A 26,487-nucleotide genomic window follows, 5' to 3' on the forward strand; every position below is an offset into this window, starting at 1 on the left:
TAAAAAATCATTTATTAAAACATCTTCATTTCCCAAGGCACTTCAGTAGCTTTCACAAAAATACTTTTTTTTTTTTTTTAAACCAGGTGAAGCATATGCTCTAGGAGTACCATGGTAACATATTCAGAAAAGAGAAGACAATTTTACACTGAACACAGAGTATCTCCCAGTGTTAAACCACTGAAGTGAGCAACTCTGAAAGACTGAGCACAACTTAACCTTCTTCTCTGTAATTTCTTCCCCATGATTAAGTAGCACAAAAGGAACACACACAATGACGTCATTTTTGGCACTCAGAGAAGTGCTAGTATAGCTAAGGCTGGTGAGGCCATGCAGAGGTGGCAACTGCAAACCATTGCCCGAGTGATTCTGGGTTGAAACGAACAAAACAACAAAAGACAAAACCAGGAGGCTAAGGAACCAGCCTTTCCTAAGTCTATTCTGAAGGGCAAATAACTTAAGGAGAAAAAAGACATAACAACAAACAAACAACAAACAAAACACAAACAATCAAAATCCTCATTATAGTTCTGGGAGAGGAGACACGTTTGCTTGTCTCTCTCACTGATTTACTTCCTTCAAACCATACGTCAGAAACCATAGTAGCTAGGAGACCTGATTCACATAGCAGTGGAAAACAAGTATAGTAGATTCAGTGATGCATCTCTTATGGGCCCGGACAAGCCCAATGCTTTGATCAGATGTAAACAAGTCTACCCAGAAGTCACTCTGAGTGGTTTAAGTGCTCGTAAGTCAATGCACTTGTCTATGTTCTGTATCTGCTCAGTTCCCTCCATATTAAATTCTTCTAGCTTTCCCCAGACCTGTGTTCTCCTGCCCTGGGGAAGCAACAATATCCTTTGTAACTGAGAAAGTATGAGAAATCAAACTTCCTGTGAAATTACTTCTCTTCCTCTAAAGGGCACCATTAGAGGGAAATGGGGTAAAGATGTTTAGTGGGGTAGGGGTTGGGGAGGGGAGGACTAGACCCTCCGGTCTATCAGAGGCCTTTTTTAGGCAGTCTGAAATTAAAACGTAAATTTAGCAAATGCCTCTCCTATTTTCCAAATCCTACTGGTTCCAGTTAGTGGTTAACTTCTTAGAAAGTGCCAAGTCCATCATTGTAATGGTTAGGATTTATCCAAAGTTGTCTGTCAGTAGCCAGAGTCCCTGGAGAAAGGTAGTGTCTAGGACCATAAGCAGCTGAGTTTGGGTGTCCATCATGAGCAAGGCAGACATGGCATCCATAGAATCAATAGCAAAGACCTTTGCCACTGAAGGACCAGTGTCTGCACAAGTCACTTCTGACAAGACAGTCTTTCCTCTTCACTTTCTCACTGGAGGTTGTGTTAGAAGGATGTGCTTTTAAGGACTGTGGGGCTTTCTTCACCATCCTTTAACATCCTTGTGTGGCTTGGAGTTTGCCTGTATTTTATTCTGTAAAAACAAGTCAAACAAAAGTTAGTAACAAATCTTAGAAAGATTATCTACCAGTCTCAAAACAAACCCCACCCCCGCCATTGCCGTAGCTGAGGTTATCTCATTAAAGGGGGGGGAAAATCATACAGCAGATTCAGAAAGGTTTCTCCTTGTCTCTGTACTATCCCAGAGTTGCTGTTGCTGTGGAGAGATGCGTGATGACCTGGTGGTCTAGGTCCAGCCAGAAAGAACAGGCTGTAAGCACCTCGCCATGTCTGATCCTCTTATGGCTAAACTCGTCCATGGCATTTCTGAGTTTGTGGGGAACTCTCTGCCAGCCCCAGATCTAGCACATTAACTTTGTGAAGAAGGAGGCCTCCTTACCCTTTGACCCTTAGCATCTGGTCAATGGTGTCTGGGAGTGGAATGCCGAAGGTCTCTGGGAGGAACAAGGTGAGGATGGCTGTCAGGATGGTCAGACTCCCCATGAGAATGTAGGGCAGGAAGCGGTCGTAGGCACCTGTGGTGAAGCAGACAAAGTCCCAAGCTGGGGGTGCAATTAGACATGGTCTCTCCCCTCCTTTCATGTCCCCAGGACTCTAATGGTATAACCTGGCTTCTCGGCCTCGGCATCTCCCAGTCTGAGCTGCCATATTGGAATGTGGCACCTAGGCAGGTCACAGAACCCAGAGTTGGCACAAACCAGCAGTATCTTGATGCAGGGGAGGGGTGTAGACTGGAAAGATAGGGCTGGGCCACTTCTATTTGTATTTCCTTTCTTTCTTTTTTTTTTGCTATCCCCTGTGGCATGTGGGATCTCAGTTCCCCGACCAGGGATCGAACCCACGCCCTCTGCAGTGGAATCGCAGAGTCTTAGCCACTGGGCCGCCAGGGAAGTCCCTCCATTCCTGTTTCCTAATGCTGGATTTCCAAGGAACTCGAGGTACTTATCCAGAGACAGGAATAACTCCTCCACCTCTCCAGACATGTCACAACCCACTCGATTTGTCTTCAGGCCAGGTCAGGAGGTGTTTCTGCTTGTCAGATCTTTGCAGCATGTTCATAAAGTGCTCCCAAGGCGGGGCCAACCCTCCCCAGAGATGTGCCAGCTAGGAATGTGCAGGGGGACTGCAGCTGCTGTGAGGAAACAATTCTGAGAAAGATAAAACTGGGGCCCTGTCACATAAGATGCCATAATGCAGATCTTTGCACAGTGTAAAACTGCTGCGTTGAGTGCTACAAGTTACAGAGATTCTCTGTTCACCAGATCTCTTCAGTGGACATCCTTCCCTCCCTATTCCTATTCCTTTTAAATTCCAAGAAGGAATTTCACCAATTAAGTACACTGGCTCCCTAAACATGCTGCAATTTCTTAGGACTGGGGAATTACGTTCTCTGACAGAAGGCCTAGGAAGGCTAAAACAGGCACAAAAGCCTCCACTCTTGTCAGTTTCGAGCTTGTCTGTAGGTTGTTTTCCACATGAGTGCTTCCACCACAGTGCACCTCAGTAGGAACCTCCCCCCGGCACAGATCCAGTCTTGGCTGCGTGTACAATTGTTTTCCTGTTGAGCAGTCCCCGGCCCACATTACAGCCAATCAGTGTTTCCACCCCAACCCTCCTGTGTGCGATCTGCCCCAAGGGACTTACCAAGGTAAATGAAGTAGGGAGACAGGATGCTGCCCAGGCGGGACGCTGTGGAGCTGACGCCTACGCCCATGTTCCTGACCACGGTGGGGTACAGCTCCGCCGTGTACACGTAGACCATGGAAAAGGCAGCTGTGACTCCAAACTTACCCACCATCACCAGGACTGTAGCCAAGTAATAGAGCTCTGGAGAGGCAAAGGGAGGCAAGTAGGAGGAGGCAACAGAGGGTTCTTTTTGTTGTTTGTTTTTTGCCTGAAACAGACATATTTTCTCCCTTTCTTTCTGGGAAGCATTGGGGAGGGAAGTTTCTATAACTTCCTACTGTGGGATAAGGGGCTTATGTCCCTCCAAGTTGCTTACTGAGAGGAGGCTGGGACCAGCAGCTGTGTGAGGACATACTTTTCTCCTCAGTCTTGAGACCACCAGAGTGAGCCCCTCAATAATCCAAAGGAAACTTGCTCCCCAGTCACAAAGTCACTGAAGACATGGAACCTCATGCTGCCACACTGTGGAATTATCTAAAGATTTGTGTATAAATGGGAAGTCCAGTCATAACTCACTTCATGCTATCACTCTACTCAACACTTCACAGACCAGCAGACCTTCAGAAATGACCCTCTGATCTCCCCTGCTTGCTGTGCCAATGAGGAGATGCTGCGAGTACCCTGTGGGTCTCCCTGAGATGTGATGTGAGCCTCCACATACACCCCTGGGCTCCCAGCCACACTATGCAGTGTTGCCAGCCTCAGGGATCCAGAGGTCCCCGATCCATAACAACTCGGGGTACCACCATGGACATGAGGGTCCATAAACCATTTTGTGAATTTTCAAAGACCTCACACCCTTCTGTAGGATACAAAGACAGTTTTACAAATAAACTCCTGCAGCTGGCCTGTGAGAACCCTGCTGTGGACTGACCCTCCCGTTTTCCTCCCCTCACCTCTTACCATACAGTCCAAGCTCATTACCCTCCTCAGGGTCTTGGCCTTTTTTTTTTGGCCTGAAATGTTCTGCTTCTAGACTTTTTCCTGGGTTTCTCCATCATTTCATCTGTTGCTACTCAACTGTCCCCTCTTCAGGGACACTGTCTCTGACCACTCTATATAAACCAGCTCTCCACTGTACTTCACTGTCATTATAAAAGGTAACACTGCCTGTGCTATACTAAGCATTTTATTTACTTGTTCATTTTCTGTTTTCCCAACTGGAACCTGAGCTCCAGGAAGACCTGGGGCCCTGCCCAACTAGTTTACTTCTGCTCCTTAGCCCCAAGAACAGCACCTCCCCCACAGTAAACACGGCTCAGCTGCTTATTGAATGAGTGAATGAATGACTAAGACGGGGCCAGACTGAAAAGACACAGGGATGGCTCTCTTCCCTCCCCCTCACTCTGCAGAAACAAACACGCTCACTTTAGCTTGGGTAGAAGAGTACCATCAACTGCCAGCCCCACATGGCTGCTGTCCCTCCTGCCCCCAAAGCCAGGCCGTGATGACTGTCTGGTCCCGGGAGGTACTTTCTCCTGATTTGTTGGACGAGAACACAGATATGCAGGCAAGCTGTGACGGCATCACTTCATGCTCTTTACTAACTGGGTGAGACAGTCTGCTAGAAATCGGGTGACTCAGTGGATACCTCAGGCTGCAGACACGTATGGGACCTACCTGGGGGCACGAGCTGCACAAAGAGAAGAACGCTGCCACCTAGGAAGAGGGCCGTGGCCATGGAGTATCGTCGGGGCAGGTGCCGCAGCAGCAGCCAGGCCAACACGTACGCTGGGACTTCAACCACGGCCGAAAGGAAGCAGTTCAAATAGACGTCCCCATGCAAGTTAGGGGTGTCAAGGGAGAGCCCGAAGTAGCCCACGGATATGGTCATCCTGAAACAGAGTGCCGAGGAAAGCTGGAGAAGCAGCATCCAGGTGCCTCCCTACCTGGGCGACTTTTAAAATATCATTACTGCAGGAAATTCAAAACTATCCTCACCAGGAGGGCAACAGGCTTAACCTTGAGTCCTGCTTCTTAGAAACAAAGATAACTTCCCCCAGACCAGGGTACCTTTTGGGTCAGAGCACTTTCAAAGCATTCCAAAGTGTCCCAGCAAAGACATATAATTCAGATAGATTTCCTATGTTGGAAAAAAACACCAAGACCCAACAACCCGTCAATAGGCCTTTTGACTTTACAAATCCTAAGCTGTGTGTGCTCAGCAGTGTCTGACTCTTTGCGACCCCATGGACTGTAGCCCGCTAGGCTCCTCTGTCCATGGGATTCTCCAGGCAAGAATACTGGGATGGGTTGCCATGCCCTCCTCCAGGGGAACTTCCTGATCCAGGGATTGAACCAGTCTTCAGCATCTTCTTCTTCTCCTGCGTCTTCTGCACTGGCAGGCAGATTCTTTACCACTGAGCCACCCAGGAATCCTAAGCTGAAGCACTCACAAAAGCCTACCTCCCTACTCTCCGAACCTTCCAGATCAGCAACTGCAGAAGGAGCTCGGGAATGAGTAAAGAGGCAGCTATTAAGTGGGGCACGGTAAAATTGGTGACATAACATAAAATAAGGAACAGTCACTGGTCAAATATTTAGAGAAAGATCCCTGGCAGATCCTCTGGGGCGACGAGCTAAGAGACTGGTCAGAAGCAGTTGATCCCAACCCCACCAGACTTGTGAGGAGGAAAGGGAGCTCCCAGTGGGCCATCTGAGTGCCTGTCTCCAGCAGACACTCCCTCTGTTGACGGTCAGCACTTTTTGGCAAACCAGACCAACATGAATCAGATTCTTTCTAACTCATCTGCAGGTTGAAGTCACAGCCATTATAATCAGGGAAGAGGGCTCATACAGGAGTCCCTGGGAAATCCAGAGCAGGTGGAGAGCCCGGGTGAACCTCAGGACTGGCAAGTCTGTGGTGTAGGCTGAATGCTGGTTTTGTCTGAGGCAGACTCAGGGGTGGTGTGCTGCCCTGAGGGATCCCGGGCCATTCCTTGGAAATGGGTGACTCATAGTACCGCCCAGGGAGCAACCCAGCTGGTTGCCAAGGCTTGTTGACTCTGGCAATAAGGACTCTTGAGATGTAGCTTGCCTTCCTCCCCCACTGCAGGCTCAGGTAGTCACCTGTAATCCCAAGGGTCTGGCCACTGAGCAAACACTCTCTAGGCACTTAGAAGTGTTCCTTCTTTCTGGTAAGTCACAAATCCCTGCCTGACACACTTGGGGAGATGCCACATTAGAAGGAACTTGAAGAGCACATGCAGGCCATGGCTCTGCCTCCAGGACAGTCTCCAAACATTCCAGAGAGAAGACTTCCTGCTTCCACATTTCAAGAATGTACCCTAAAGGACGTGGAGTCTTCACTTCTAACTTTTAAAGACCTCACCAGTCCTCCTCTGTCACCGTCTGATGCACTGTCGACAGGAACAACTAAACCAGGGACCCAACATGAGCAACTCTTCACCTTATGACCCAGAGGGATCTCCACAGATCCCGTATCTTCCTCAAGAGCCCCCACAACACTTTTCGTACTCCTCTTCTGAGATTCCATTAAGAACCAGGACATGCCCACTTCTTTAATTGCAAGGCATATCTGTGCCATTTTCTGATTACACAGGTTTCCAATTTTGGTCTGAGACATGCCTGCAAATGTGAAGCCTGAGAGCTATTGCCAGAAGCTGCATCTGGAGGACCCAGGTAGGTCTCACTTACGCACCACAGAATTATGGACATGACGGTGATCATCCGGATGTTCCGAGTTCGGACCAGATCCAGGATGCTGTGGGACTGCTGCTTCTTGGAGCTTAGGTCTTGTAGCTGCGGACAACAGGACAGGGTATGGGAGGGAGAGAGGGTTGCAGACTTAGAGACCCCAGAACATACTTGAAACCCTGGCATCTTAGCTTTCTGTGTCTCTGACTTGGGAAGTGGTTCATGTTTCTTGCTTGAAAAGAAGAGTAGGTATAGAGGCTGCATCTTGGGCTGCAGAAGGCTTCACCAGGCCTTGTTGATAACAAATTAGTGAACAAGAAAGAGGAATAAAAGTAAGTGACCAGCCTGTAATGCAATGCAGCCAAGGAGGAGGCCTAAGCCGATGGCTTTCTCTGAGCACCACCCCGAACCCCGTCAATGGCCACATTCCAGGGAGGCCTCTGAGCATTCCTTCCCAAGCCTGGCTCCCAGCCCTCTGGGTCAGAGAGAGAAACTGGCTGTGTAGTTTATTGATATGATATTTTTTAAAGAATTAATGTTTTTTGGTCCTCCTACCATGTAGTTACTGGTCTACTTCCAAGGAAAAAAATTTTTCAGATAGAAAAACAGGAAAATTGACCTTGGCTTCACCCAGTGTAACTTCCTATGAAATTTGGCACAGCCAAGGACATTAATAAACCACACGTCTAAACACACTGATGTTGCTTTCTTAAGCAAACCCAGCTTTGGAGTCTGTTTTTCCTGAGTTAGCAGTTCAACAAAAGGTCAAATTTTGACCTAACAGATCCCCTGAAATACCCTCATTTCTATAAAGATGCCGGTGGATTCATGCATTCACCAGACTGACCTCTGCAAAGCTACCAAGGCTACCTCACTAGAAGCCTTCCCGCCATCTACCCCTTGCTGAACTCTGACCGAGTCCTTTCTAGGACATGCTAAGTGGGAGCTGGTGCTGGGCCACTTCTTAACTGTGAGGCTGGCAGAGCTGGCAGTGGCAAGCGGCTTCTTGGCCACCTCTAGTAACTGGTCTCTCTTTCTCAAACCTGAACTCTGCATCGGAAGTCAGACTGGCTCGAACGTGCCTTTGCACACAGCAATATGCTCCTGCTGGCTCTTCTCACAGCCAGGCCCTTGTCTTTGTCAGAGCAGAGACACACTCCAGAACCCCATCAGCCAACAATGACAACGTCTAACCTCTTCTGAGAGCCATGGGACTGAGGAAAACTGCTTGCTACAGACAGGGTGGAAACAGAGGGAACAGGAAAGAGAAGCAAGACCCAGGAATCAGGCAGGGCCAGGAAATTACTCACTGCACGGGAGAACAGGGTTTGCAGGAAGGCGTGAGTTTGGGGGAGGGTGGATATCAAAAAGGACCTGGCTCTAAGACGATACTCAACAACTCCGCACTGGTAGGCGGAAGGAGACAGAACAGTTTTAACTCCAAATCTATTTTTGTTTCATATTTTAGGCAGTGCATTTTTTTTTTAATTAGAAACTGACTAAGGTATAAGAAACAATGATTTCCCAGAATGCCAACTTCATGGAAGACCATATAAACACATAAAGAGTTTTTATTATGAAAAGTAATGGTTCCACTGTATGATCACCTAAAAGAGAAGATTTATACAAAGTATGAAAATCTAAAATCCACAGGAAAGTTAAAGGAATGAGGCAGCTGGCACCTTCTCAACTTCTGAATTTTAACAGGACCTGCCTTGGGGGCAGCTGGGCCTTAGGCATGGAGGGGGCTGGGCTGCTGTGTAAAGCGAGGGCTTTGGGGCTGTGTGATGCTGCCCTAAAATTGTGGTCGCCGGGACCCTCCCACCGGCCCCTGCACGGTGCTCACCTCACTGGAGTCAAAGATGGTTGAAGGTGCAGTGATTCCATTGGTTTTGGCAGCCCTGCGGATGATCACCTCTGCCTCCTGAAATCGTCCCTGAGAGATGAGCCATCGGGGGGACTCAGGGATGAACCTGGAAGTACAAGAAGCAATCTCACTGAGCCTTCTGTCCCTCAGACCAGGTGGAGCACAAGTGGAGGTGGGAAATGGGGTTTCAGAACCAGAGCGAGGTTTGAGGAATGTTTGATACTTCCAAGCCAGAAGTTAAGAGATGCACCGTGCTACAACCAGTGAGTGTGAGCGTCTGATTACACTGAAGTACACAGAAGTTACAGGGGCCAACACACCCTGATGGGGTCCTCTCTGGCTGGCCACCTCCCACTTCTGGGGAGTGGTGGTGCCACCTGCTGGACACTAAGTAGACAGGCGCAACATGGGTTCCTGCAGCCTGGCTTCGGTCAAGGGCTGAGCCTGGGGCGGGGGGAGGAACCTCACCTTGCTGTACTCCCCTGCTTGCTCCTGGCATCCACAGAAGCGTCTGCACTGGCCTCTGACAGCCTCTAGTTTATCCTCATCCCTCCCTCCTTGATTTTTCCAGTTGACCCTCTATAAGGCACTTGGGTGTTCTGAGACTGTGGATCTTATTTTCAACCTCACCAGGTGGCCTCTGCCCTTGGGTCATAACCAGGACTCATCTGTGTCTTCTGTGCCCTGTATCTTCTCCCACTGTGCTCTGCAATGCTCTCACATCCGGGTGGGCCAGGGCCCTCACCATCCCCACCTGCAAAGTGGAACTCCCGCCTCAGCCTCTCAGCTGCATTCTCTCTCTTAGTATGGAATAGCCTCCTCTCTACTTGTCCAGCTCTATGTTGGAGGCTAAGATGGAGCCTGACTTCCTCCATCCTGCTACCTGGAGGGACTCACACTTACAATGTGCTCCCTCCCCTCTCAGTCCTGCGGCACGAGGCTGCAGCAACACCCAACACCAGAGCCAGGGCCTGAGCTGTCTTGTCCTGCGGTCTGACAGCTTCCTGGAGGTCATGCTAGACTTATCATCTCGCATCTACTGCTTTTTCCTCTCTGTACACTCCGATCAACCCAGCACAGGGCTGAGAACAAGTCTGTTGATTTCCTGAGGTTGTTTTGTTTGGGGCTTTTCTGTGGATGGAAAAAACATTCTGAAAGAACATAGGATGTGTGGGTTGCTGCTGCCCCCTAGTGTAAGCCAGACAGAAGACACCACGGCCCCTGGCGGGTTCCACCAGGGCACAGGGCACACTCACCACCACAGCACCGCACACAGCACCCCCGGCACCGTCAGTGCCAGCAGCAGCATCCGCCAGTCTCTGATGAAGTAAGCAAACAGGGGCAGCAGCATGTAGCCAAACGCATAAAATATGCACACGCCTAACGTAGAGAATATAATACGAACTGACTTGCCAAGAATTTCTGTTCCTGTTCAAAACAAGGGAGGAGTCAGGTTAGTATTTTAATTCTGGTCATTTCCTTATTCATCTTCTCTTGTGTAATTTTCAACATACAGATAAGGGATCAGGCAGAATTATCTCAAAGTTTCCAAGCCTTTGGGAGCGACAGGATTCTGACCACCTGCTGCGGGGACCTCAGGGTTCTCTCCTGACACTGACATCACTTCCCGAAACCCTATGCTAAAGATGCCATGAGGGGCCTCAAATTTAAATCTTCACTGAGGAAGGGTTCATTAAAGGGGAAGTTGCTTTACAGCCACACGTGCTGACTATTGCACTTTTAAGAAAAATTTTTCCATTAAATGTGAAGAGAAACAAATAATCCTTTCAACGATCAGCCCAAGGAACCCAATGACCCAAAAGCTAGAGTTAGATTCCTCCAAACAGTGCGACTGGCAGCTTCTCAGTGAGAGCAGGCCCAAGTCCTGCACTGTGGATTATGAATTAAAACCCTGAAGGTCTCGTGACTAAAGCCCACCCCTATCAATCCACTTTTTTTTTAAGATTTTTTTTTTTAAATGTGGACCATTTTTAAAGTCTTTATTGAATTTTTTACAACATTGCTTTTGTTTTATGTTTTGGGTTTTTTCTTTGTTTTTTTTTTTTTTTTTCCCCTATGGGCATATGGGATCTTAGCTTCACAACCAGGAATTGAACTCTCACCCCCTGCATTGGAAGGCAAAGTCTTAACCACTGGACCACCAAGGAAGTCCCTCAATTCATTCTTGCCAGTCAATTTCACTAGCCACTGTGTGTTTCAGAAGAGGCAGTTTTCTTCCTTGGTGAGCTTGCCAATCATGGCCCTTGCTCCTCATGTCATGCCTCCCTCTTTCCTTAGCTACCCCAGCCCTGGGAAATGGCAGGCCCTATTTTTTAACAGAAGATGTTTAGGTGAATTCTAGTAAAATGGCCATCAAGTACTAATGAGACCAAGGTGCCACACGTCGGGAGCCAGAGAAGAACTGGAAATCAGCAGTCAGGCTATTGTGCTGCTGGGGACGCAAGGCTAGGTGGGCACTTGGAGGACTCAGTTTCCATGCCTACTAACTGGGTCCACCAAGGATCCCTGGTTGGCATTGCCAGAGACCACCTCCCCCCAGGGACATCACAGCTGTCCCCAGAAAGTGGGTGGTGGGATGATGGTGAAACACAGGATCAAGTACTCAACTCCAAACTGATGGCCATACCCAGGACAAATGCTGCCACATAGTTGGAGATCTGGCCCATGCCTACAAGGAAAAACAGCACGGTAAACATCTCAAAGTTCTTCGAGAAGATCTGCAGGAAGCTGAAGCCTGTCTGCATGCCCATCGTCACAAACAGCACGTTCTTCCGACCAAACCTGGGAAGGAAAGGAGAGCGACAGAGAACCAGCTGCGAGAAAGCAGCAGGAATGGCCCCCCAAGGGGTCTTTCCCCGGGGTCATTCAGGGAGGGGCTGCAGACAGTGCTGTCAGGGCACTTGGTGCGGGGGCAGTCCTGGTTTCTGGGTCCCTAGGCTGTTACGAATGCACAGCCCGGGCACCAGCATTGCCCAAAAGGCAGTGCCAGAGTTGACACAATGATCACAAGGGACCGAAACACATTCATTATACTTAAGTTCATACATTCATAATTAATATTTTTAAAGAGTTTGTTTACTTTGGAGGATAATGGAGAAACAATTCATTATAGATGAAAACTGTTTAAATAAAGGGGAAGACATTTGTCCTGACTTTTCTATGTAAACTATATCAACAGTAACCAGTAACAGATGAGGGAAAGTATCATTTCATAAAAGTATCCCAACTATTAAATGAAACCAAAGTGATAAAATTAGAATATCATCCTTTTACAACTCTCAGTGAGTGAACAGATATGGGCATCATGTTTCAATGACTGCTAACATCATAAAAAGAGACACTTGAACATTGTATGACTCCTATAGTCTTGCCAAAGAGGCTGGATCTGAATATGATGAAGTCTCTGGATCTAGCTGCAATTTGCAAGAAATGCAGAGAAAAAAGGAATATGTTCAATTGCACTGTAAGTATACCCTCAGCAAAATTCAGACTGGGAAATTCTACAGGTAGAATAGCCCAGGCAGAGAAAAGGATGGAGAACCCCTAGGTTAAAGCAGACTAACAGACATGTAAAAATTTTTAAGTGAGCAAGACTAAACTTGTGTTTAAGGATGCACATTAGGATGATAAAACTACCAAAAACCCACAGGGAAGTGATTATTATAAGTCAGGCTAGTGTTTACTGATAGGTGAGGGAGGCTATTGTCCTTGGAATGGAACAGATGAGTGGGCCTTCCTGGTGGCCAGCAAAGTTCTAGTTCTTGACTTGATGATATTTATATGGTTATTTCCCTGGAATAATTCATTAAACCTCATTTGTTCTATGTGGTTTTCTATACCTATGTTCAACTTAAAATTTTTTAAAATGTTGGGTTTTTTGGATTTGTTTGGTTTTAAAGACAGTGCTACAAAAAGTAGGAACAAGTCAACCTAGTTCATTCAACCTAGCAGATTCAGCTTGAGTCTGGCCAGGGCTATCAGATACCCATTTTCATTCAATGAATATTTATTTCAACATCTATTATATACTAGTCACTATAAATGTATTTGAATAAGAAAAAAAGACACTGATTCTGCCCTCAAGGAGCTTATAGTGTGTAGTTGGTGAGACAGACAGTAGTCATATTTTAATCACACTGCTCAATGTACGATCACACACTGATACAAGGGCGCTGAAGGATCAGCATCCTGACCCACAAGGGACCCAAGAAGGAACCTGTCCTGGACTGCAGGGAGGGGCTGAGGACTTGGGCATTCAGGGGAGGGCTCCTTGAAGATGGGGCACCAAGATCAGACCCAAAGGTAAAGCAGTTTTTGACAAGAGAGGGTAGGGGAGAGTGAGCAAGCTTTTAATGATATTCACAGTTCAGTGGGGGAGGTCAACATTAATCATATGATAACATCTTTTATTTATTTCTGATAGGCAATGTGAAGGCAAGGCACAAGGAACCAGAGTAATAATGTAAACCAGACACCCTGAGGAGGTTACCTGTGTGGTCAAGGAAGGCCATGGCACAGGGGTGGGGGTCTGGGAATGTTTTGCTGTGACTATGAGAAGAGCACGTACAACTATGGTTGGAGGGGCAAGACGAATGCACGCAAGGGGCAGCTGGTCAGGGGGGAGACTGCAGAGGGTGCCAGGGGGCCAGACTGCACAAGGCCTTCAGCCACGGTAAAGAGTTTGGTGCTTCTCCCCATTACAACAGGGTTTTGCTGTTTGTGATGATACTGGCATCTAGTAAATAGAGGCCAGAGATGTTCTGAACATCTGAAAATGCCCACAATAGTCTCCCACAACAAAGCAGTCTCTGGGGCAAAATGTCAACAGTGCCGAGCTTGAGCAACCCTGGCCTAAAAGGAGACTCCCCTGCATTGTCCTGTAACAATAGTGCGCAGCACGCCAACCAAGAGGTGGGGCCTCCCTACCCTGCTCTCCCCTCCCAAGGGCTCCCTGGAAAGTAGTCAAGAGGACAACTCAGGGAGCCCTTCCATTGCAACAGTCCTTGGCAATCTGGGTTTGGGACTCAAAACAGTCACTTTTAAAAAGAAACATTTGTCTATTTTTATTTATACAGCACATTTGTAAAATACTGAAAAGCACAGAGAAGAAAATAAAAATCAGCTATATTCTCTGACAGCCACTAACATTTTTTTTCTTTATTTTTCTAAATTGAAGTATAGCCAATTTACAATGTTGGGCTAATTTCTGCTGTGCAGCAAAGTGACTCAATTATATAGAGATGGACATTCTTTTTTCCTCCTCTTTTCCATTACAGTTTATCCCAGGAGATTGGATATAGTTTCTTGTGCTAGACAGTATTCAATAGGATATTGTTGTTTATCCATTCTAAACATAATAGTTTGCATCTACCAATCCCAAACTCCCAGTCCATCTCTCCCCACCTCCCTCTCCCTTGGCAACCACAACGTTGTTCTCTGTGTCTGTGAGTCTGTTACTGTTTTGTAGATAGATTCATTTGTGTCATATTTTAGATTCCACATATAAGTGATATTGTATGGTATGTCTTTCCTTTTCTGACTCACTTCATTTAATATGACAATATCTAGTTTTATCCATGATGCCGCTAATGGCATTGTTTTTTTATGGCTGAGTAGAATTCCATTGTACATATGTCCCACATCTTCTTTATTCATTCATCTACCAATGAACATTTAGGTTGTTTCCATGTCTTTGCTATCATGAACAGTGCTACTATGAATATAGCGGTGTACGTACCTTTTTGAATTACAGTTTTGTCCAGGAGTGGGATTGTTGGTCATGTGGTAGTTCTACTTTTAGCTTTCTGAGAAACCGCCACACTGTTCTCCATAGTGTCTGCATCAACTTACATTCCTACCAACAACGTAGGAGGGTTCCCTTTTCTCCACACCCCCTCCAGCATTTGGTTTTTTTTTTTTTTCCTTTCCCAGCAATTGTTATTTGTAGACTTTTTAATGATGGCCTTCTGACTGGTATGAGGTGATACTTGTCACTGTAGTTTTGATTTGCAAGAAAGGCTCACTTTTAAAATCTGTCAACAAAAGGTTAAACACACACATGTCCACAAAAATAAAAAATATCAGCTACTTCTTCCCCAGGGTTGTGCCTCCCTTATAATTCTGCGCCTAAAGGTAACTCAGTGACATCAGATAAAACACTTTGGCAACCCAGGATTATTTTATTGCTCTTGACTTTTAGGCTTATTCATATTCCTGAAAGGAGTCCTATATAAAAAGTTACTGTTGCTATCACAGACAACACTGGAGGGCATGAATGTACTGCTCTAAGGCAATCTGTTAGGCTTAGGTTTTTGACCTGGCTCACTTAGGAGAAAACTGTCCACCCCGCAGAGCCCTGGGGCCGCCTAAGGTGGTGCAGACAAGCTTGAGGGGTGGTAAAAGGAGCTAAAGGCAGGTGCTGCAGCCAAAACAGCCACATTTTTGGCTATTTCATTTACTGGACTTAAAGGATCCTACTTAAAAGAAGAAGTCTGCTGGCAAAAAAAAATTTTTAAAGGTTTGAGAAGCACTCTACTAGCCCTTCTGAAGAATAAGGTAGTCTTCAACACAGTCACTAACTTTGTTTCTATTGTTTCCTTGGGAGCAGATCTTTTGAAACTTAAACCCTTTCTTCAGATCCATCATGGTTTTACATGGTCATCAGGCTCCGAAGCTGACCCACAAAGATCTACCTATTCTATGACACAGCTGACCAGAGAAATGCACTGGGTTTCAACTCTGAACTTGGGGTACTTGCTCCTAGTTTTTCACATCAAGGTAATTACTCTGAGTCTCAGCTGCCAACCCACCCTGTGAGGAGGACGTCCCACTTCCGCTCCAGGAGGCCCTCTAAGCTCAGTCCACGGCATGCCCTTCTCTCACTCTACGCTGTTCCCATCCACTTGCCGGGCTTTGATGAGGGTTCTGTGAACTGACAATTCCCAAATGTGTTTCTCTAGCCCAAACCTCTCATGGAGCACCCTATCCATACATCCAACTCCATACTCAATTATTTCTATGAGACCCTAAGTCTCATAGTCACCCTGAATTAAGTATGTTCAAATGGAATTCAATATCTTCTTCTACAAACTTGGTCCTCTTCCACAGGGCTTTGTCTTTGGGAAAGGTATCATCATCTACACAGCTGCGCAGGCCAGGCGTCTCCCTCCCCTCACTTCCTGTGTGCACATAGCTAAGTCCTGTTGGTTTTACCTCCTTCTACTCCTCTCCATGTCTACCGCCTTCAGGCTAGTCCAGGTCACGTTCATTTCCTGTATAAATCATTGTGATAACCTCTCACTTGGTCTTTCCACCATCCCTCTTGCTTCCTTTCAATCCTTTCTCCACCAAGTTATCAAATGACTTTTTAAAAATGCAAATCTGATGATGTCACACTCTCAAAAGCTCCACCCTGCTTTGTGATGAAAGCCCAGACTCCTGTCACCTGCTAAGTCTGGCCTGCTCTTCTGCGTGGGACTCAGCCTGCCTCACTGCTGTGTCTCTATTCCACTTTCCACACCACCCCAGAGCACTGTCTCCAAGCTCCTATGGTGTACCATGCCTTTTCTTGAGTCTAGACTTAAGCACTCTAGGCTTTCCTGCACAGAGCACTCTTTCCTTTCTCCATCCCTTTAGCTGGTTAATGCCTACTCATTTTTCAACCCCTAGCACATGGTTCACCATCTCAGGCCTCCTCTGTCATACCCTCTCTGAGTACCTTGTACTTCTCTCTATCACCTACCATCACAAAGGGTAATAAGTATTTCCCTCAATTTGTTGTTTAATACATTCTGCCTTGCTAGAAGGCAAGTTCTAGAAGAGTGGGCACCTAGAACAGTAGTTCACAGGAAACAGAGGATCAAGACTCTCTGGCCCCGAATCCTAGCCCTGCCACTTGCCAGTTGTGTGACTCGGGGCAAGTCACTTAATTCCTCTGGGCTTCATTTTTCCCATCTGTAAAATGACAAGAATACTACTTCCTGTATCATAGGGTTACAGAGATTAAATTATTTGTTGTTTATTTGTACAGTACTTGTAAGAGTGAATGGCACATATTAGAAGCTCCACATGTATGTATTTATTATCTATTTATTCATTTACTTTGACTGTGCTGTGCAGCTTATGGGATCTGGGATCCCTGCCCCGACTAGGAACTGAACCTGTGACCTTGGCAATGAAAGTGCAGAGTCCTAACCACTGGACCCCTGGGGAATTCTCAGATGCTCTGTGTTTACTAAGTAAATGTAAGTAACTAACTGACGCTTGCCGTAGGTTAAGAGTTCTCTTGGGTGGGGTAGCTGAGTCATAGAGTCAGTGTATATTCACCTTCAGTAAATACTGCTAATGCTCCAAGTGTATTTATAAAGGAAAAACAGGGAAAAAAAAAGTTTCATTAAAATATGCATTTAAATATGTAAATGTTGAGATATCTTAGTTCCCCGCCCCCAGTAGGAACTGAACCTGTGAGCTTGGGAATGAAAGCACGGAGTCCTAACCACTGGACTACCAAGGAATTCTCAGATCCTCTATGTTTATTAAATAAATGTAAGTAACTAACTGATACGTGCTGCTAGGTTAAGAGTCTGGGGAAGCAAAGGCCTTTCACCTAAAGAAGCAAGTGTCTCAGGCTCATCTAAAGTCAACAGTCAGTGGTCACAGCCTACTTAACTCTTTAATGCTTACAGGTGACTGTGGGAATTTGTCCCTTTCAAAATCACTAGATGACACACCGGAAAAGACAAATCTAGTGAAAAATGCACATATTTCTTATGAGGAAAGACTTCTCAGGTAAAGATATTAATCCATAGATGCAACATGCCCAAACATCCCTCTGCATGAAAGCTACAGGGTAAAATGGCTATGTTCTCAAAGCAGGATGACATCCTCAGCCTGAACTTATGAGAGACTCCCCCTGCTGGGAGGATGCTGGGACTCCTCTCCACTGGGTGATCCAGTGTGGCCAAGGACCTTGCTGAAGGCTACTCTCCTTGCCACAGGCTTCTCTCACAGACCCTGAAGTCCTGAGATAGAAAGATACAATATCATAAACCCCTCTGTGAAAATTGTGGCAACTCTGGAATTTCTGTCTCCAGAACAATGCTCGCATACAATCTCTAAAATTTTGTAGGTAATCTCCAGAGGAGATGAACGCCCTAAGCCCCAGACCTTGAGTCAAGAGCCCTGGAATTATACAAATCACCTGCTTATGGGTCGAAACAGCACACTTCCTGATTGCTGTGAAGTACCATAAATAATAACCACAAGCCTGTTAGCTAAAGGGAAACAGCCCTGTGGACTTAAGAGTTCTGCCCATCACACTGCCATTGGCTAGTCAGACCTCCTCTTACCGTGAGGAAAGAGTGATGGTTTTTGGGAACACAGAGGCAACTGTCTATGGAATGCCCTAAGATCTACAACATAGCTCATGTGCTTGTGTGTGGTGTCTCCCTCTCCTAATTCGCGAAGACACCAAAGAGTTATGCTTACCTAGGGAAGGCCAGCCAGGCACCACAGAAGTGGATCAAGGCATATTTTCTGGTCAACTGGATCATGGATACACTCAGCTGAGGTTATTTTGCTCAGCAAGCATCAGTGAGAGGAGGCCGCTGACTCTCCTTACTTGGGATGGAGTCTATAGTATCGATGTGCATGCCCCCTTTTCAAACAGACAGCCCAGGTTGAGAGAACACTACCTTGCTCTGTGCTGGGGTCCCCAGCAGCTGCAGCAGACAGATACCCACCTTACCTGTCTGAGAGCTGCCCTGAAATGAAGGAGCCCATCAGCACACCCACGAAAAACAACGAGATTGTGAGCGGGGCCTTCCAGTCGTCCTCACACACCAGGTTCCACTGAAAGAGGAGAGAGGGATGTATTACTTCTTTTTAAAAATGCTGTAAATGTTCAGCTTCTTGGAAAATGAAATCAGAACATCCCATATCCCTGCATGCTCTGTTTATATGATTGCAAGGGTGTGTGAGCTCACTAAGGCAGGTGATGGCCCATCAGGCAGCAAGGCATGGCGCAGGTTTCCCCTCAGTGGGCAGACTGGCCATCTTGTTTTTCACAACTTTTAGTCTCACTGTTTTGTTATCAGTTTCAGGAGGGGAGACAGGCAGGGAGTAGGTAGTCTGCCCACGTGCCAACCCAAGAGGAAGGGCAAGGCTTAATATGGTCGCTTCTAAGGATCTGGGCTGAGGCTGGGACTGTGGGTGGAGTAGGTAACCTCTCAGTGGGGTTCAGGCCATTGGCAGGGATGGCATATGAGTGTTTCTGGAGCAGGGCTCTGCAGCTCCAAGGGCCAAGGCATCCAGCAAGGAAATGCAGCCAGAAGGCCTAGTATGCACCTTCTGGATCTGTTCCTTCAGCTCTGCTCAGGTCCTGACTCTGGGTCAATGACCCCTGGCTTCTTCTGCTGACATTTAGAGCTCTTATCCCTGATGCTGTGCCAATGTAAGGCCCGATTACAGCCAAGAGCTCTGAGCTGGGAGCCAAGCTGGGTTGTAGCTTCTACTCTGTTAACTAGCTACCAACCCCATCTTGCCTTAATCTCCCCATTTATGAAACAGTGACTGGGGGAGGGAACAGGTTACAGTGCTTGAGGTTCCTGGAACCTGGTATAGAGTTGCAACCATAGTTGGCATGGGAAGAGATCTGCGGGCACGGAGAAGCACTGAACACTCACACATGAGATTGCTCCAGTCTAACAAGGGCCAAGAGAAGGATGAGAAACCAAAATAGGAAGCTTGCTGGTTCCCAGAAAAATGTTTCCCAGAACAGAGAGATGGTGCTCTGTAATAACCAAGAAGGCCACCTTCCAGGGAATTCAGCCCCTTGCTTGCCCGGTGACAGGCTGCAGGCCTGTCCTCCATGGATCCTGTTGGCTCCTGGGGAATGTGCGGCTTCCAAGAAGAAAGCATCTCTTCTAGGTCAAGGTCAGAGGGAAAAACAAGTCTGCTTCTCAGCCCTGCTGGGAAGTGCATGCAGAAAGCCTCCAGGCACCTCAGAATGGGCAGCCCTCAGGATGGATCAAGAACCCCTGCAGAAGATGATAAGGATCACTCAGCCGCAAGCTGGCCCTCCATTCGGGAGCAAGCCTGCACCTTGGATGGACTGAGAATAGGTGGTGATCCCCACTCCAGGGAAGAGTTGCGGGTCACCAACTCTTAAGTCTAGAGGAAGCCCAGACTATCAGGGGACAAGCAAGGGTAGCCTTCTCATCTCTGCAGTCTCAGTGGTGCCAGCAGCCAGATACCATCTTCCTTCTAGGAGGGTATGTGCTCCTAGGGCAGCTGCCATCCAGATACAGCTGCTGAAGTCAGGATAGGAGTGGCAGGGAGTTAGAGCTGAGGGACTCAGTGAGGGGGTGCCAGCCTCTGGGTGTTAGAGCTTCAGGGCCTGATTATGGTTATGGCCACAAGAGAATATGATGGGATCTATTCCCAGCTAGCAGGCACTATTTTTGTAGTGACAAGAGATTTTAAAAAAGACTGAATAGAGTCATTAGCTGCTTCTCAATAGGTTTCTCATGAGAGCTGGGGTCTGATATAGCTGAGCCAGACTAGAAGTCCAAAGGGGCTTTTTCAATGAGTTCTGGAGTGGAACCTCTAGCCCCCCACCTCATGTCGGGTCTCCCAGTATAGGCTTCTAGGGACTTCTCGACTGGCAAGGCCAGATGCTACCTGAAACCAGGTCAAACAATGCTCTGCAGGAGATAAGGTAACTGTAGTGCTCCTCATGTGGATCCCCAGAGCATATCTCCAGCTTGGTTCAGTGTCCTTACTCTGGGCAAGCGTGTAACTACCTTAAGTAACTGGGCTCTCCATCTACTACCGACATTTCTTAACAATTCTCATGGTCTGGCTCTGGGCCCTCCAAAAGCAAGCATGGGTTAATAGTTCCTTCCTACTGGCCAAAGGGGCCTGTATATAGGGTCAGGAAAGGTACTAGGTTTCAAAAAATGAACAGAAGGGCAAGCACAGACTAGGTTCCACCCAGCCAACCCAACCCACCCACCTGGCAACCACCAGATGGACTGTAGCGGGCTCTAGGATTTGGCCTTCCCTAAGGAGGAGTGGGATGAGAGGCCCATAGAGTCCAGGTTATGACCCAAGGTTTGCTGTCTTTACAGCAAAAATAATCTAGTATTTCTCTACCGAGTTCCTTGCTTGGCAGCCGTGACTAAGGCAGCTATAGATCTGCTCACTGAAGGAGCCACCTGGTATGAAGGATGAACTGTACTGGCTGATGATAATAGGTATTAACCTTAGAACTAAATGTGTAGGCTTAAGATTTATGTCATGACCCTAGCATCATTACCCCTCAGTTGGGTGAGCTATAAAAGCAGGAGCAAACTGAGGAAAAAAAAAAAAAAATCTGACAGTAACCCTGGCAAGGGGCCTAGGCTTGCTACCCTTTCTGGTTAGAAATGTGCCTTTCTAGCGGCGATAGCTTCTTGGAGATAGCTTATATATATATATAAAGCTTTTAAAATTACATACTATGGTTAGGCACAGTTTGTTTTATGTAATTTATACCTCAATAAAGCTGTTTACATTTTTAAAAAGAAAGAGAACTGTGTCTCTTGAACGCAGTATGTAATTGGTGCTACTTCTCAGTTATGGGAAGTAGAGATGATGTAGTCCCCTGGGACTAAATGTTCTTACCTGTGAGTTAACTGGAAGAAAACAGTGATAGAGCCTGTGCCCACAGGGCAGAAGCTCTTCCCTAAGATATACCGAGCCTGACCGCATCAGTGGTCAAAGACACTGGTAAGGACTACCTGTTACTGAAGGCCATGCAGTCCTACACACATTTCATCCTGCCTCCTGCCATCCTGTTAATGGTGAATCCTTGACCCCAGGCTGTCAGGGCAAGAAGAATTTGCAACCACATCCTCTAAAAGCCTGGCAGAGCCCTGCAGCAGAGAGACTCAGTACCTGTTTGATACCCAGGTGAGTGAGTGACTCGATGCATAAAGGACTGTTAACCTTCCAAACCATACTATCCCTTGGGTTTCGTCCTTGGGTTTAGCTGCCCAAAGCCCAGATGAACCCTGAACTTCATTCTCAAGAACAGATTATTTTCCTTTCTCCCTCATCCCTTCTCTGTGTCAACTGTCAGAACTTTGACCCAGGGTGTTGGTTCTCAGCTAGCTAGAGTCTCAATCTGACCGCTCATGGTCAGATGGGTCTGCTGTGACTTATGTACACAGGGGCCCTCGGGGATTTGCCATGAGCTGCAGGGGCAGAGAATAGGGTCTGCACTTCCCTAGAGTGAGGGGAGTCAGAAAGGCAGAGCAGTGAGGCACTGGCTCCGGGTCTCTCTGGTCTCCCCACCCTATAGTCAGTCCGGAGTGTGCCTGCCCAGTTGATGTAGCCTTTTCTTTAGGTGGATGTGGAGATAACAGCGGGTGCTCTCCTATTTTCTAAGACTATACACTTATGAGATAAGGCTGATGGAAAAGCTGGTCGACAAAAAGAGGCTTTCCAGGACAACAGGGAGTGAGTGAGAGTGCTGCCAAGGGCCGGGCCAGGGGGCTTCTGGGAAGCAGAGGCTGGCACGGGGCAAGGGGCCACAGAGAACTGCGGGATTTTTGGCTGAAGAGACCCTACCTCATGAGTGCCTAGACATTGCCAAAGGAAAACTCCACAGCCACAGGCTGTGCTATGGCAACACCAAAAGGCAGGTGACCCAGGCAGCCGGAAAAGTCACCCCTGCTCCCAGAGGAGGAGGCAGTGCTGGGCCAAGGAACACACAGGGATTGGAGTGGCTCCACTGCACAGTGGAGCGGCCGATGCCCCGGGGTGACTGAACGGCTAGCTACCGAAGGGCTCAGCCTAGGAGCTCCCGAACCACTAACTTACTCTAGAGACATGGGAGAACAACCTCTTTCACCTCATAAACAGTGTCCCCTTCTTTCTGCCACTCCCAACACCTTGCTGCAGATCCACACGGGCACAAGCACCAGTCTCTGGAGTGGGGGATTATGTTTACTTTGAAATAGTCCACTTAATGCTTTTTGACCACCCCTGAGTTTCTCTTCTATGAGTTAAACCTGTCCTTTTCTTCTTCAGTTCTCCCACAGTGGAGAAGATTTCAAAATGATTCATTAATCCATTCAACAAAAATGTTTCTGAGCACTCAATCTGCGTCCAGCATCAGTGTCAGGACTTGCAAGATATAAGTGCGCCACAAAGTTTAGTACTATGTGTGTACTCGTCAACTCCAAGAAAGAAAAAAAAATCAAACATGAAACGGGGGGTTTTCATCTTCTGCTGAAAAACATGAATAGGAATTCCATACCAGCATACTTACAAATACCTCTAGGCATGATTTGGGGCAGAGGGCAGGCTTGAAGACATTTAACAGGCACAGGACTAGCTGCAGTGGTCAGCCGGGCAGGTCCGATTGAAAGAAAAGGGGCCTTAGAAAAATGGAGCCATCAGAATGTTAATGTAACAGCTTACAACAGTGACTGTTCACCAGAGGAGAACGAGAAGCCTTGAACCTAAAAGTCTGGCACACCAGCATCCTCAAACAAAGAGCTAAGTAATGTATTAATCTTCCCTCCCTGCAAACACTGACAACCTGGAAGTAGGTGAAAGGGCACAGCGCTCTTATGAAACTGTTTAGACAGCTAAAGAAACAGCCGAAACATATAAAAGGAAAGGCTGATATTGGTAGCAACATAGCTCAAGGACCCTTCTGGAACAGTCTGCCTTTGGGAGCTCATCAGTGCCATCACTGCTCTCAGCCAAAGGTAGGATGGGGTCAGCAAAGAAAGAGCAAATGATTCGAGTAAATCAGAAACATTAGGGGTTAGGGCAAAGTCTTAAGAAATGCCACGAGCTGCTTCTGACGTCACTGCCTTCTCCTTCTGCAGGCAGCCAGATGCAGAACTTGCAGGGACTTCTAAGTCATGGAGTATGGCTTCCCCTCCGTGGTCTTTGCCTGCAATCTGAGGGACAGCCTCTACTTTCACAATGCTCACTGGCTTCCAGGAGAGTGACAGACTCACTTGGGAGGCTAGGATTGAGGATTTGTGACGACTGGAGGTTTTAATGCTCCGTGCCCTCTTCAGCCACAGATCATAATCAACTACCTCCAAGCAGTGCCTCTTCTCTCAAGCAGCAATGCCTGAGGACGCTGGAATGGTGTCACTTGCTGAGATCCCAGTGGGGCTCTTCTCACACTCCTATTACACACATCTGGGGACATCAAATGTCCAAATACACAAAAAACAACACACACACACAAGTTTGTTGTGGCAGCACTCAGACTACCTTGAAGGGTGACAACCCCCAGAAGCAACACACACACACAGTCTCCATGAAAGCCTCCTTGAGGCTCCAGTAGGGTTTGATGCCATACCAGGAACTATGGACCATTCCTTTCAGCCTCTTCCCTGTGAATTCTGGCCTTATGCCAGGTTGTTTCTAGATGTTCCAGACTTTGTCTCTGTTGAGCTATACACCCCAGACTCATCGACAAGCCTCCTTCTCCAAGAAGCCTTCCCTACTCCTCAACCCCCTGTTTCTGACACCCAGTGAACCTAGGCACCCGAGGATCTATCAAGAAGTACTCTTTTTAATGTCCTGCTTGCTCAGTTCTGCTGAGACTACACAGAGTCAGAGTGCCAGAGCTGGAGTAAGATGCAAAGCAGAACCACATGCATCCATAAATATCACAGCATACATCCAGCTTTAATAACTACAAGGTCACCGGGGATAGAAAAGGCCGCCCAAAAGGAAAATCCAAGGGGCTGGGGAATAAGAAAGGTTTTCCCCCTGCTTCCGATGAACTAAGGCTGTATGCTTTAACTAAATCTGGCTAAAGACATTTATACCCTAAAACATTCCAGGTCAAGAAGTCACTCCGAATGGATCTTCAGATGCACAGAATCCTAAAAGACTAATGATAACTGACCATGAGTAAAAAGTAAACAATTTTTTTTTTTTTTTAATGGGGAATGACTTTGACTGCTCAGTATCTTGGAGTATTTACAAGGAATTGCCAGGGCCTTCTTGACTTCCTCTCCAAGGTAGCCAACAAGGATGGGTGGCCAGACAGAACCGTGCTGCGATGGCCATGATCTCTCTGGAAGTCACCACGAAAAGTGCTTCAGAGCCACCTGGCTGGAGGATGTCCATCACCAGTATGTAGTGAGTCCGCGGAGAGGGAGTGACAGCATCCAGCACGCACCTTGGCGGGTGGAGTGCGCGACCTTAAAGACAGTGAAGGTCCTGCCTACGCCTAGGTCTCAGGCCCTGAGCGCGGAGCTGGTACCCACCTCGGTGACGATGGTGGACAGGTAGATGTCCTGGCTGAACTCCCAGCCATCCAGGCAGCCCTCCTGCTCCAGCTGCTCCAGGTCCACATCGCGCCCCGGCTCCAGCCCGAGCGCCGAGAAGTTGACGATCGTAGCGAGTCGGTAGCGCCGGCAGCTCTGAAGCACCTCGCGGCCGTCCTGCAGCCGCACCGGGACACTGTGGTTGCGCCACGCGCTGCTCAGGTTCGCGGTGTCCGGCACCCGGCAGTGGTGTTCCGGGGTCGCCGTAAAGAACACAGACGACAGGCCATTGAAGCCGTTGGGGATGATGCTGGCGCTGAGCAGGAAGAAGATGAGGCGCTGGAAGGGCCCCCACTCGCCCAGGAAGGCGGTCACTTCGTCGTAGTCCTGCATGCCGCCTTCAGCTGCCGGCGCGCGCGCGCGGCCCGCGGCCCGGGGTCGGAGGACGCGGCGGCGCGCGGGGGCGGAGCGTGGCGAGCGTGCGCGCGTGCGCGGCGGATTCCCACAGTGCGGCCGAGCAAGGGCCGGAGCTTGGGGACGGCCCGCTGACTGAACAGGTTCGCAGGCTCCTACCGCCGCCGCAGCCGAAGCGACTGGCCTTACATAGCGCGCGAGGCCGGGGCGGGCTCTGGGCTTGAGCCGCCCAGACCGCCCAGTCGCCGGTTGTGCGGCGCGGACGGGGGTGGAGCTGGACCGCGCGTGACGGCGGGGGGCGGGCCCGGGCCGCCGGGCGCACCTGGAGCTCCGGCTGGTCGCTGCCCCCGGGCGCGCTCGGTCTCCGCTGGCCTCAGTGGGCCAAGCCCTGAGGTTACAGCCGAAGGAACCCTGGCTGGGCTGAGGAGTGCCGCGAGGCTTGTGACCTCGCCGGCGTCTGAGGCCAAGCTCGCTAGCCCAGCGCGGAGCCCGGAGAGCGCCCGAGTGGGTGAGCCGGCAGCTAGGCTCAGGTATTAGAAATACTGCAGCGTCCCTTCCCCGACCTCTTCTTTTACAGAGGCCTAAAGGGGTAGGTGACTAGCCCAGGGCCTCGTAGTTAGTATATGCCCTTGACACCGCCCATTTTTGTAAAAGAGACCGTGATTATTTTGAAACCGAAACCGTTAACTACCCCAATGGAGAGACTGGGAACAAGCACTTAATTCTAATTCACATGCCCTTTTCACATTGTGGTCTGCAACAAGCCCTTTTTGTTGTTCTTTAACTTGTTCAAGCAAATGTAAAATTTTAACTTCAGGGTTATTGAGGATCTCAGTCTAGGATTAAATAAATGTTCCTCAGATCAGTTATTTCTGCACAGAGTTAAGAGTTGAAGGGTAATTTTTAAAAGCAACTACGTGATTCTAAAGCTTCACTGTCCAATAGAATAAGTAGCTACATTTGTAATTTAAAGTTTTCTAGTAGTCATATTAATTAAGTTACCAGATCTAGCAGGTAAAAGTGTAGGACACCAAGTTAAAATTTGAATTTCTTATATACAAGAAAATTTTTTTTGACCAAACCATGAATCCTGTGGAATCTCAGTTCCAGATCAGGGGATTGAACCTCT

The 26,487-nt window shown here is 47.9% G+C and overlaps 1 protein-coding gene across 1 annotated transcript; it reads right to left on the bottom strand.

Moving 5' to 3' along the window:
* SLC22A5 (solute carrier family 22 member 5) lies at positions 1 to 25,818 on the bottom strand. The gene is made up of 10 exons (XM_065918136.1): positions 24,945 to 25,818; positions 18,401 to 18,504; positions 11,282 to 11,436; positions 9,891 to 10,062; positions 8,614 to 8,740; positions 6,772 to 6,872; positions 4,731 to 4,945; positions 3,069 to 3,251; positions 1,804 to 1,939; positions 1 to 1,437 (listed from the first exon to the last, which is right to left on the bottom strand). The coding sequence occupies exons 1-10, from the start codon at positions 25,335 to 25,337 to the stop codon at positions 1,350 to 1,352; spliced, it is 1,674 nt and encodes a 557-aa protein (XP_065774208.1). The 5' UTR covers positions 25,338 to 25,818; the 3' UTR covers positions 1 to 1,349.
* Between the last annotated feature and the right edge of the window lie 669 nt (positions 25,819 to 26,487).

Source organism: Muntiacus reevesi, chromosome 1, assembly GCF_963930625.1.
Source record: "Muntiacus reevesi chromosome 1, mMunRee1.1, whole genome shotgun sequence".
In the NCBI taxonomy this organism is placed as follows: Eukaryota; Metazoa; Chordata; class Mammalia; order Artiodactyla; family Cervidae; genus Muntiacus; species Muntiacus reevesi.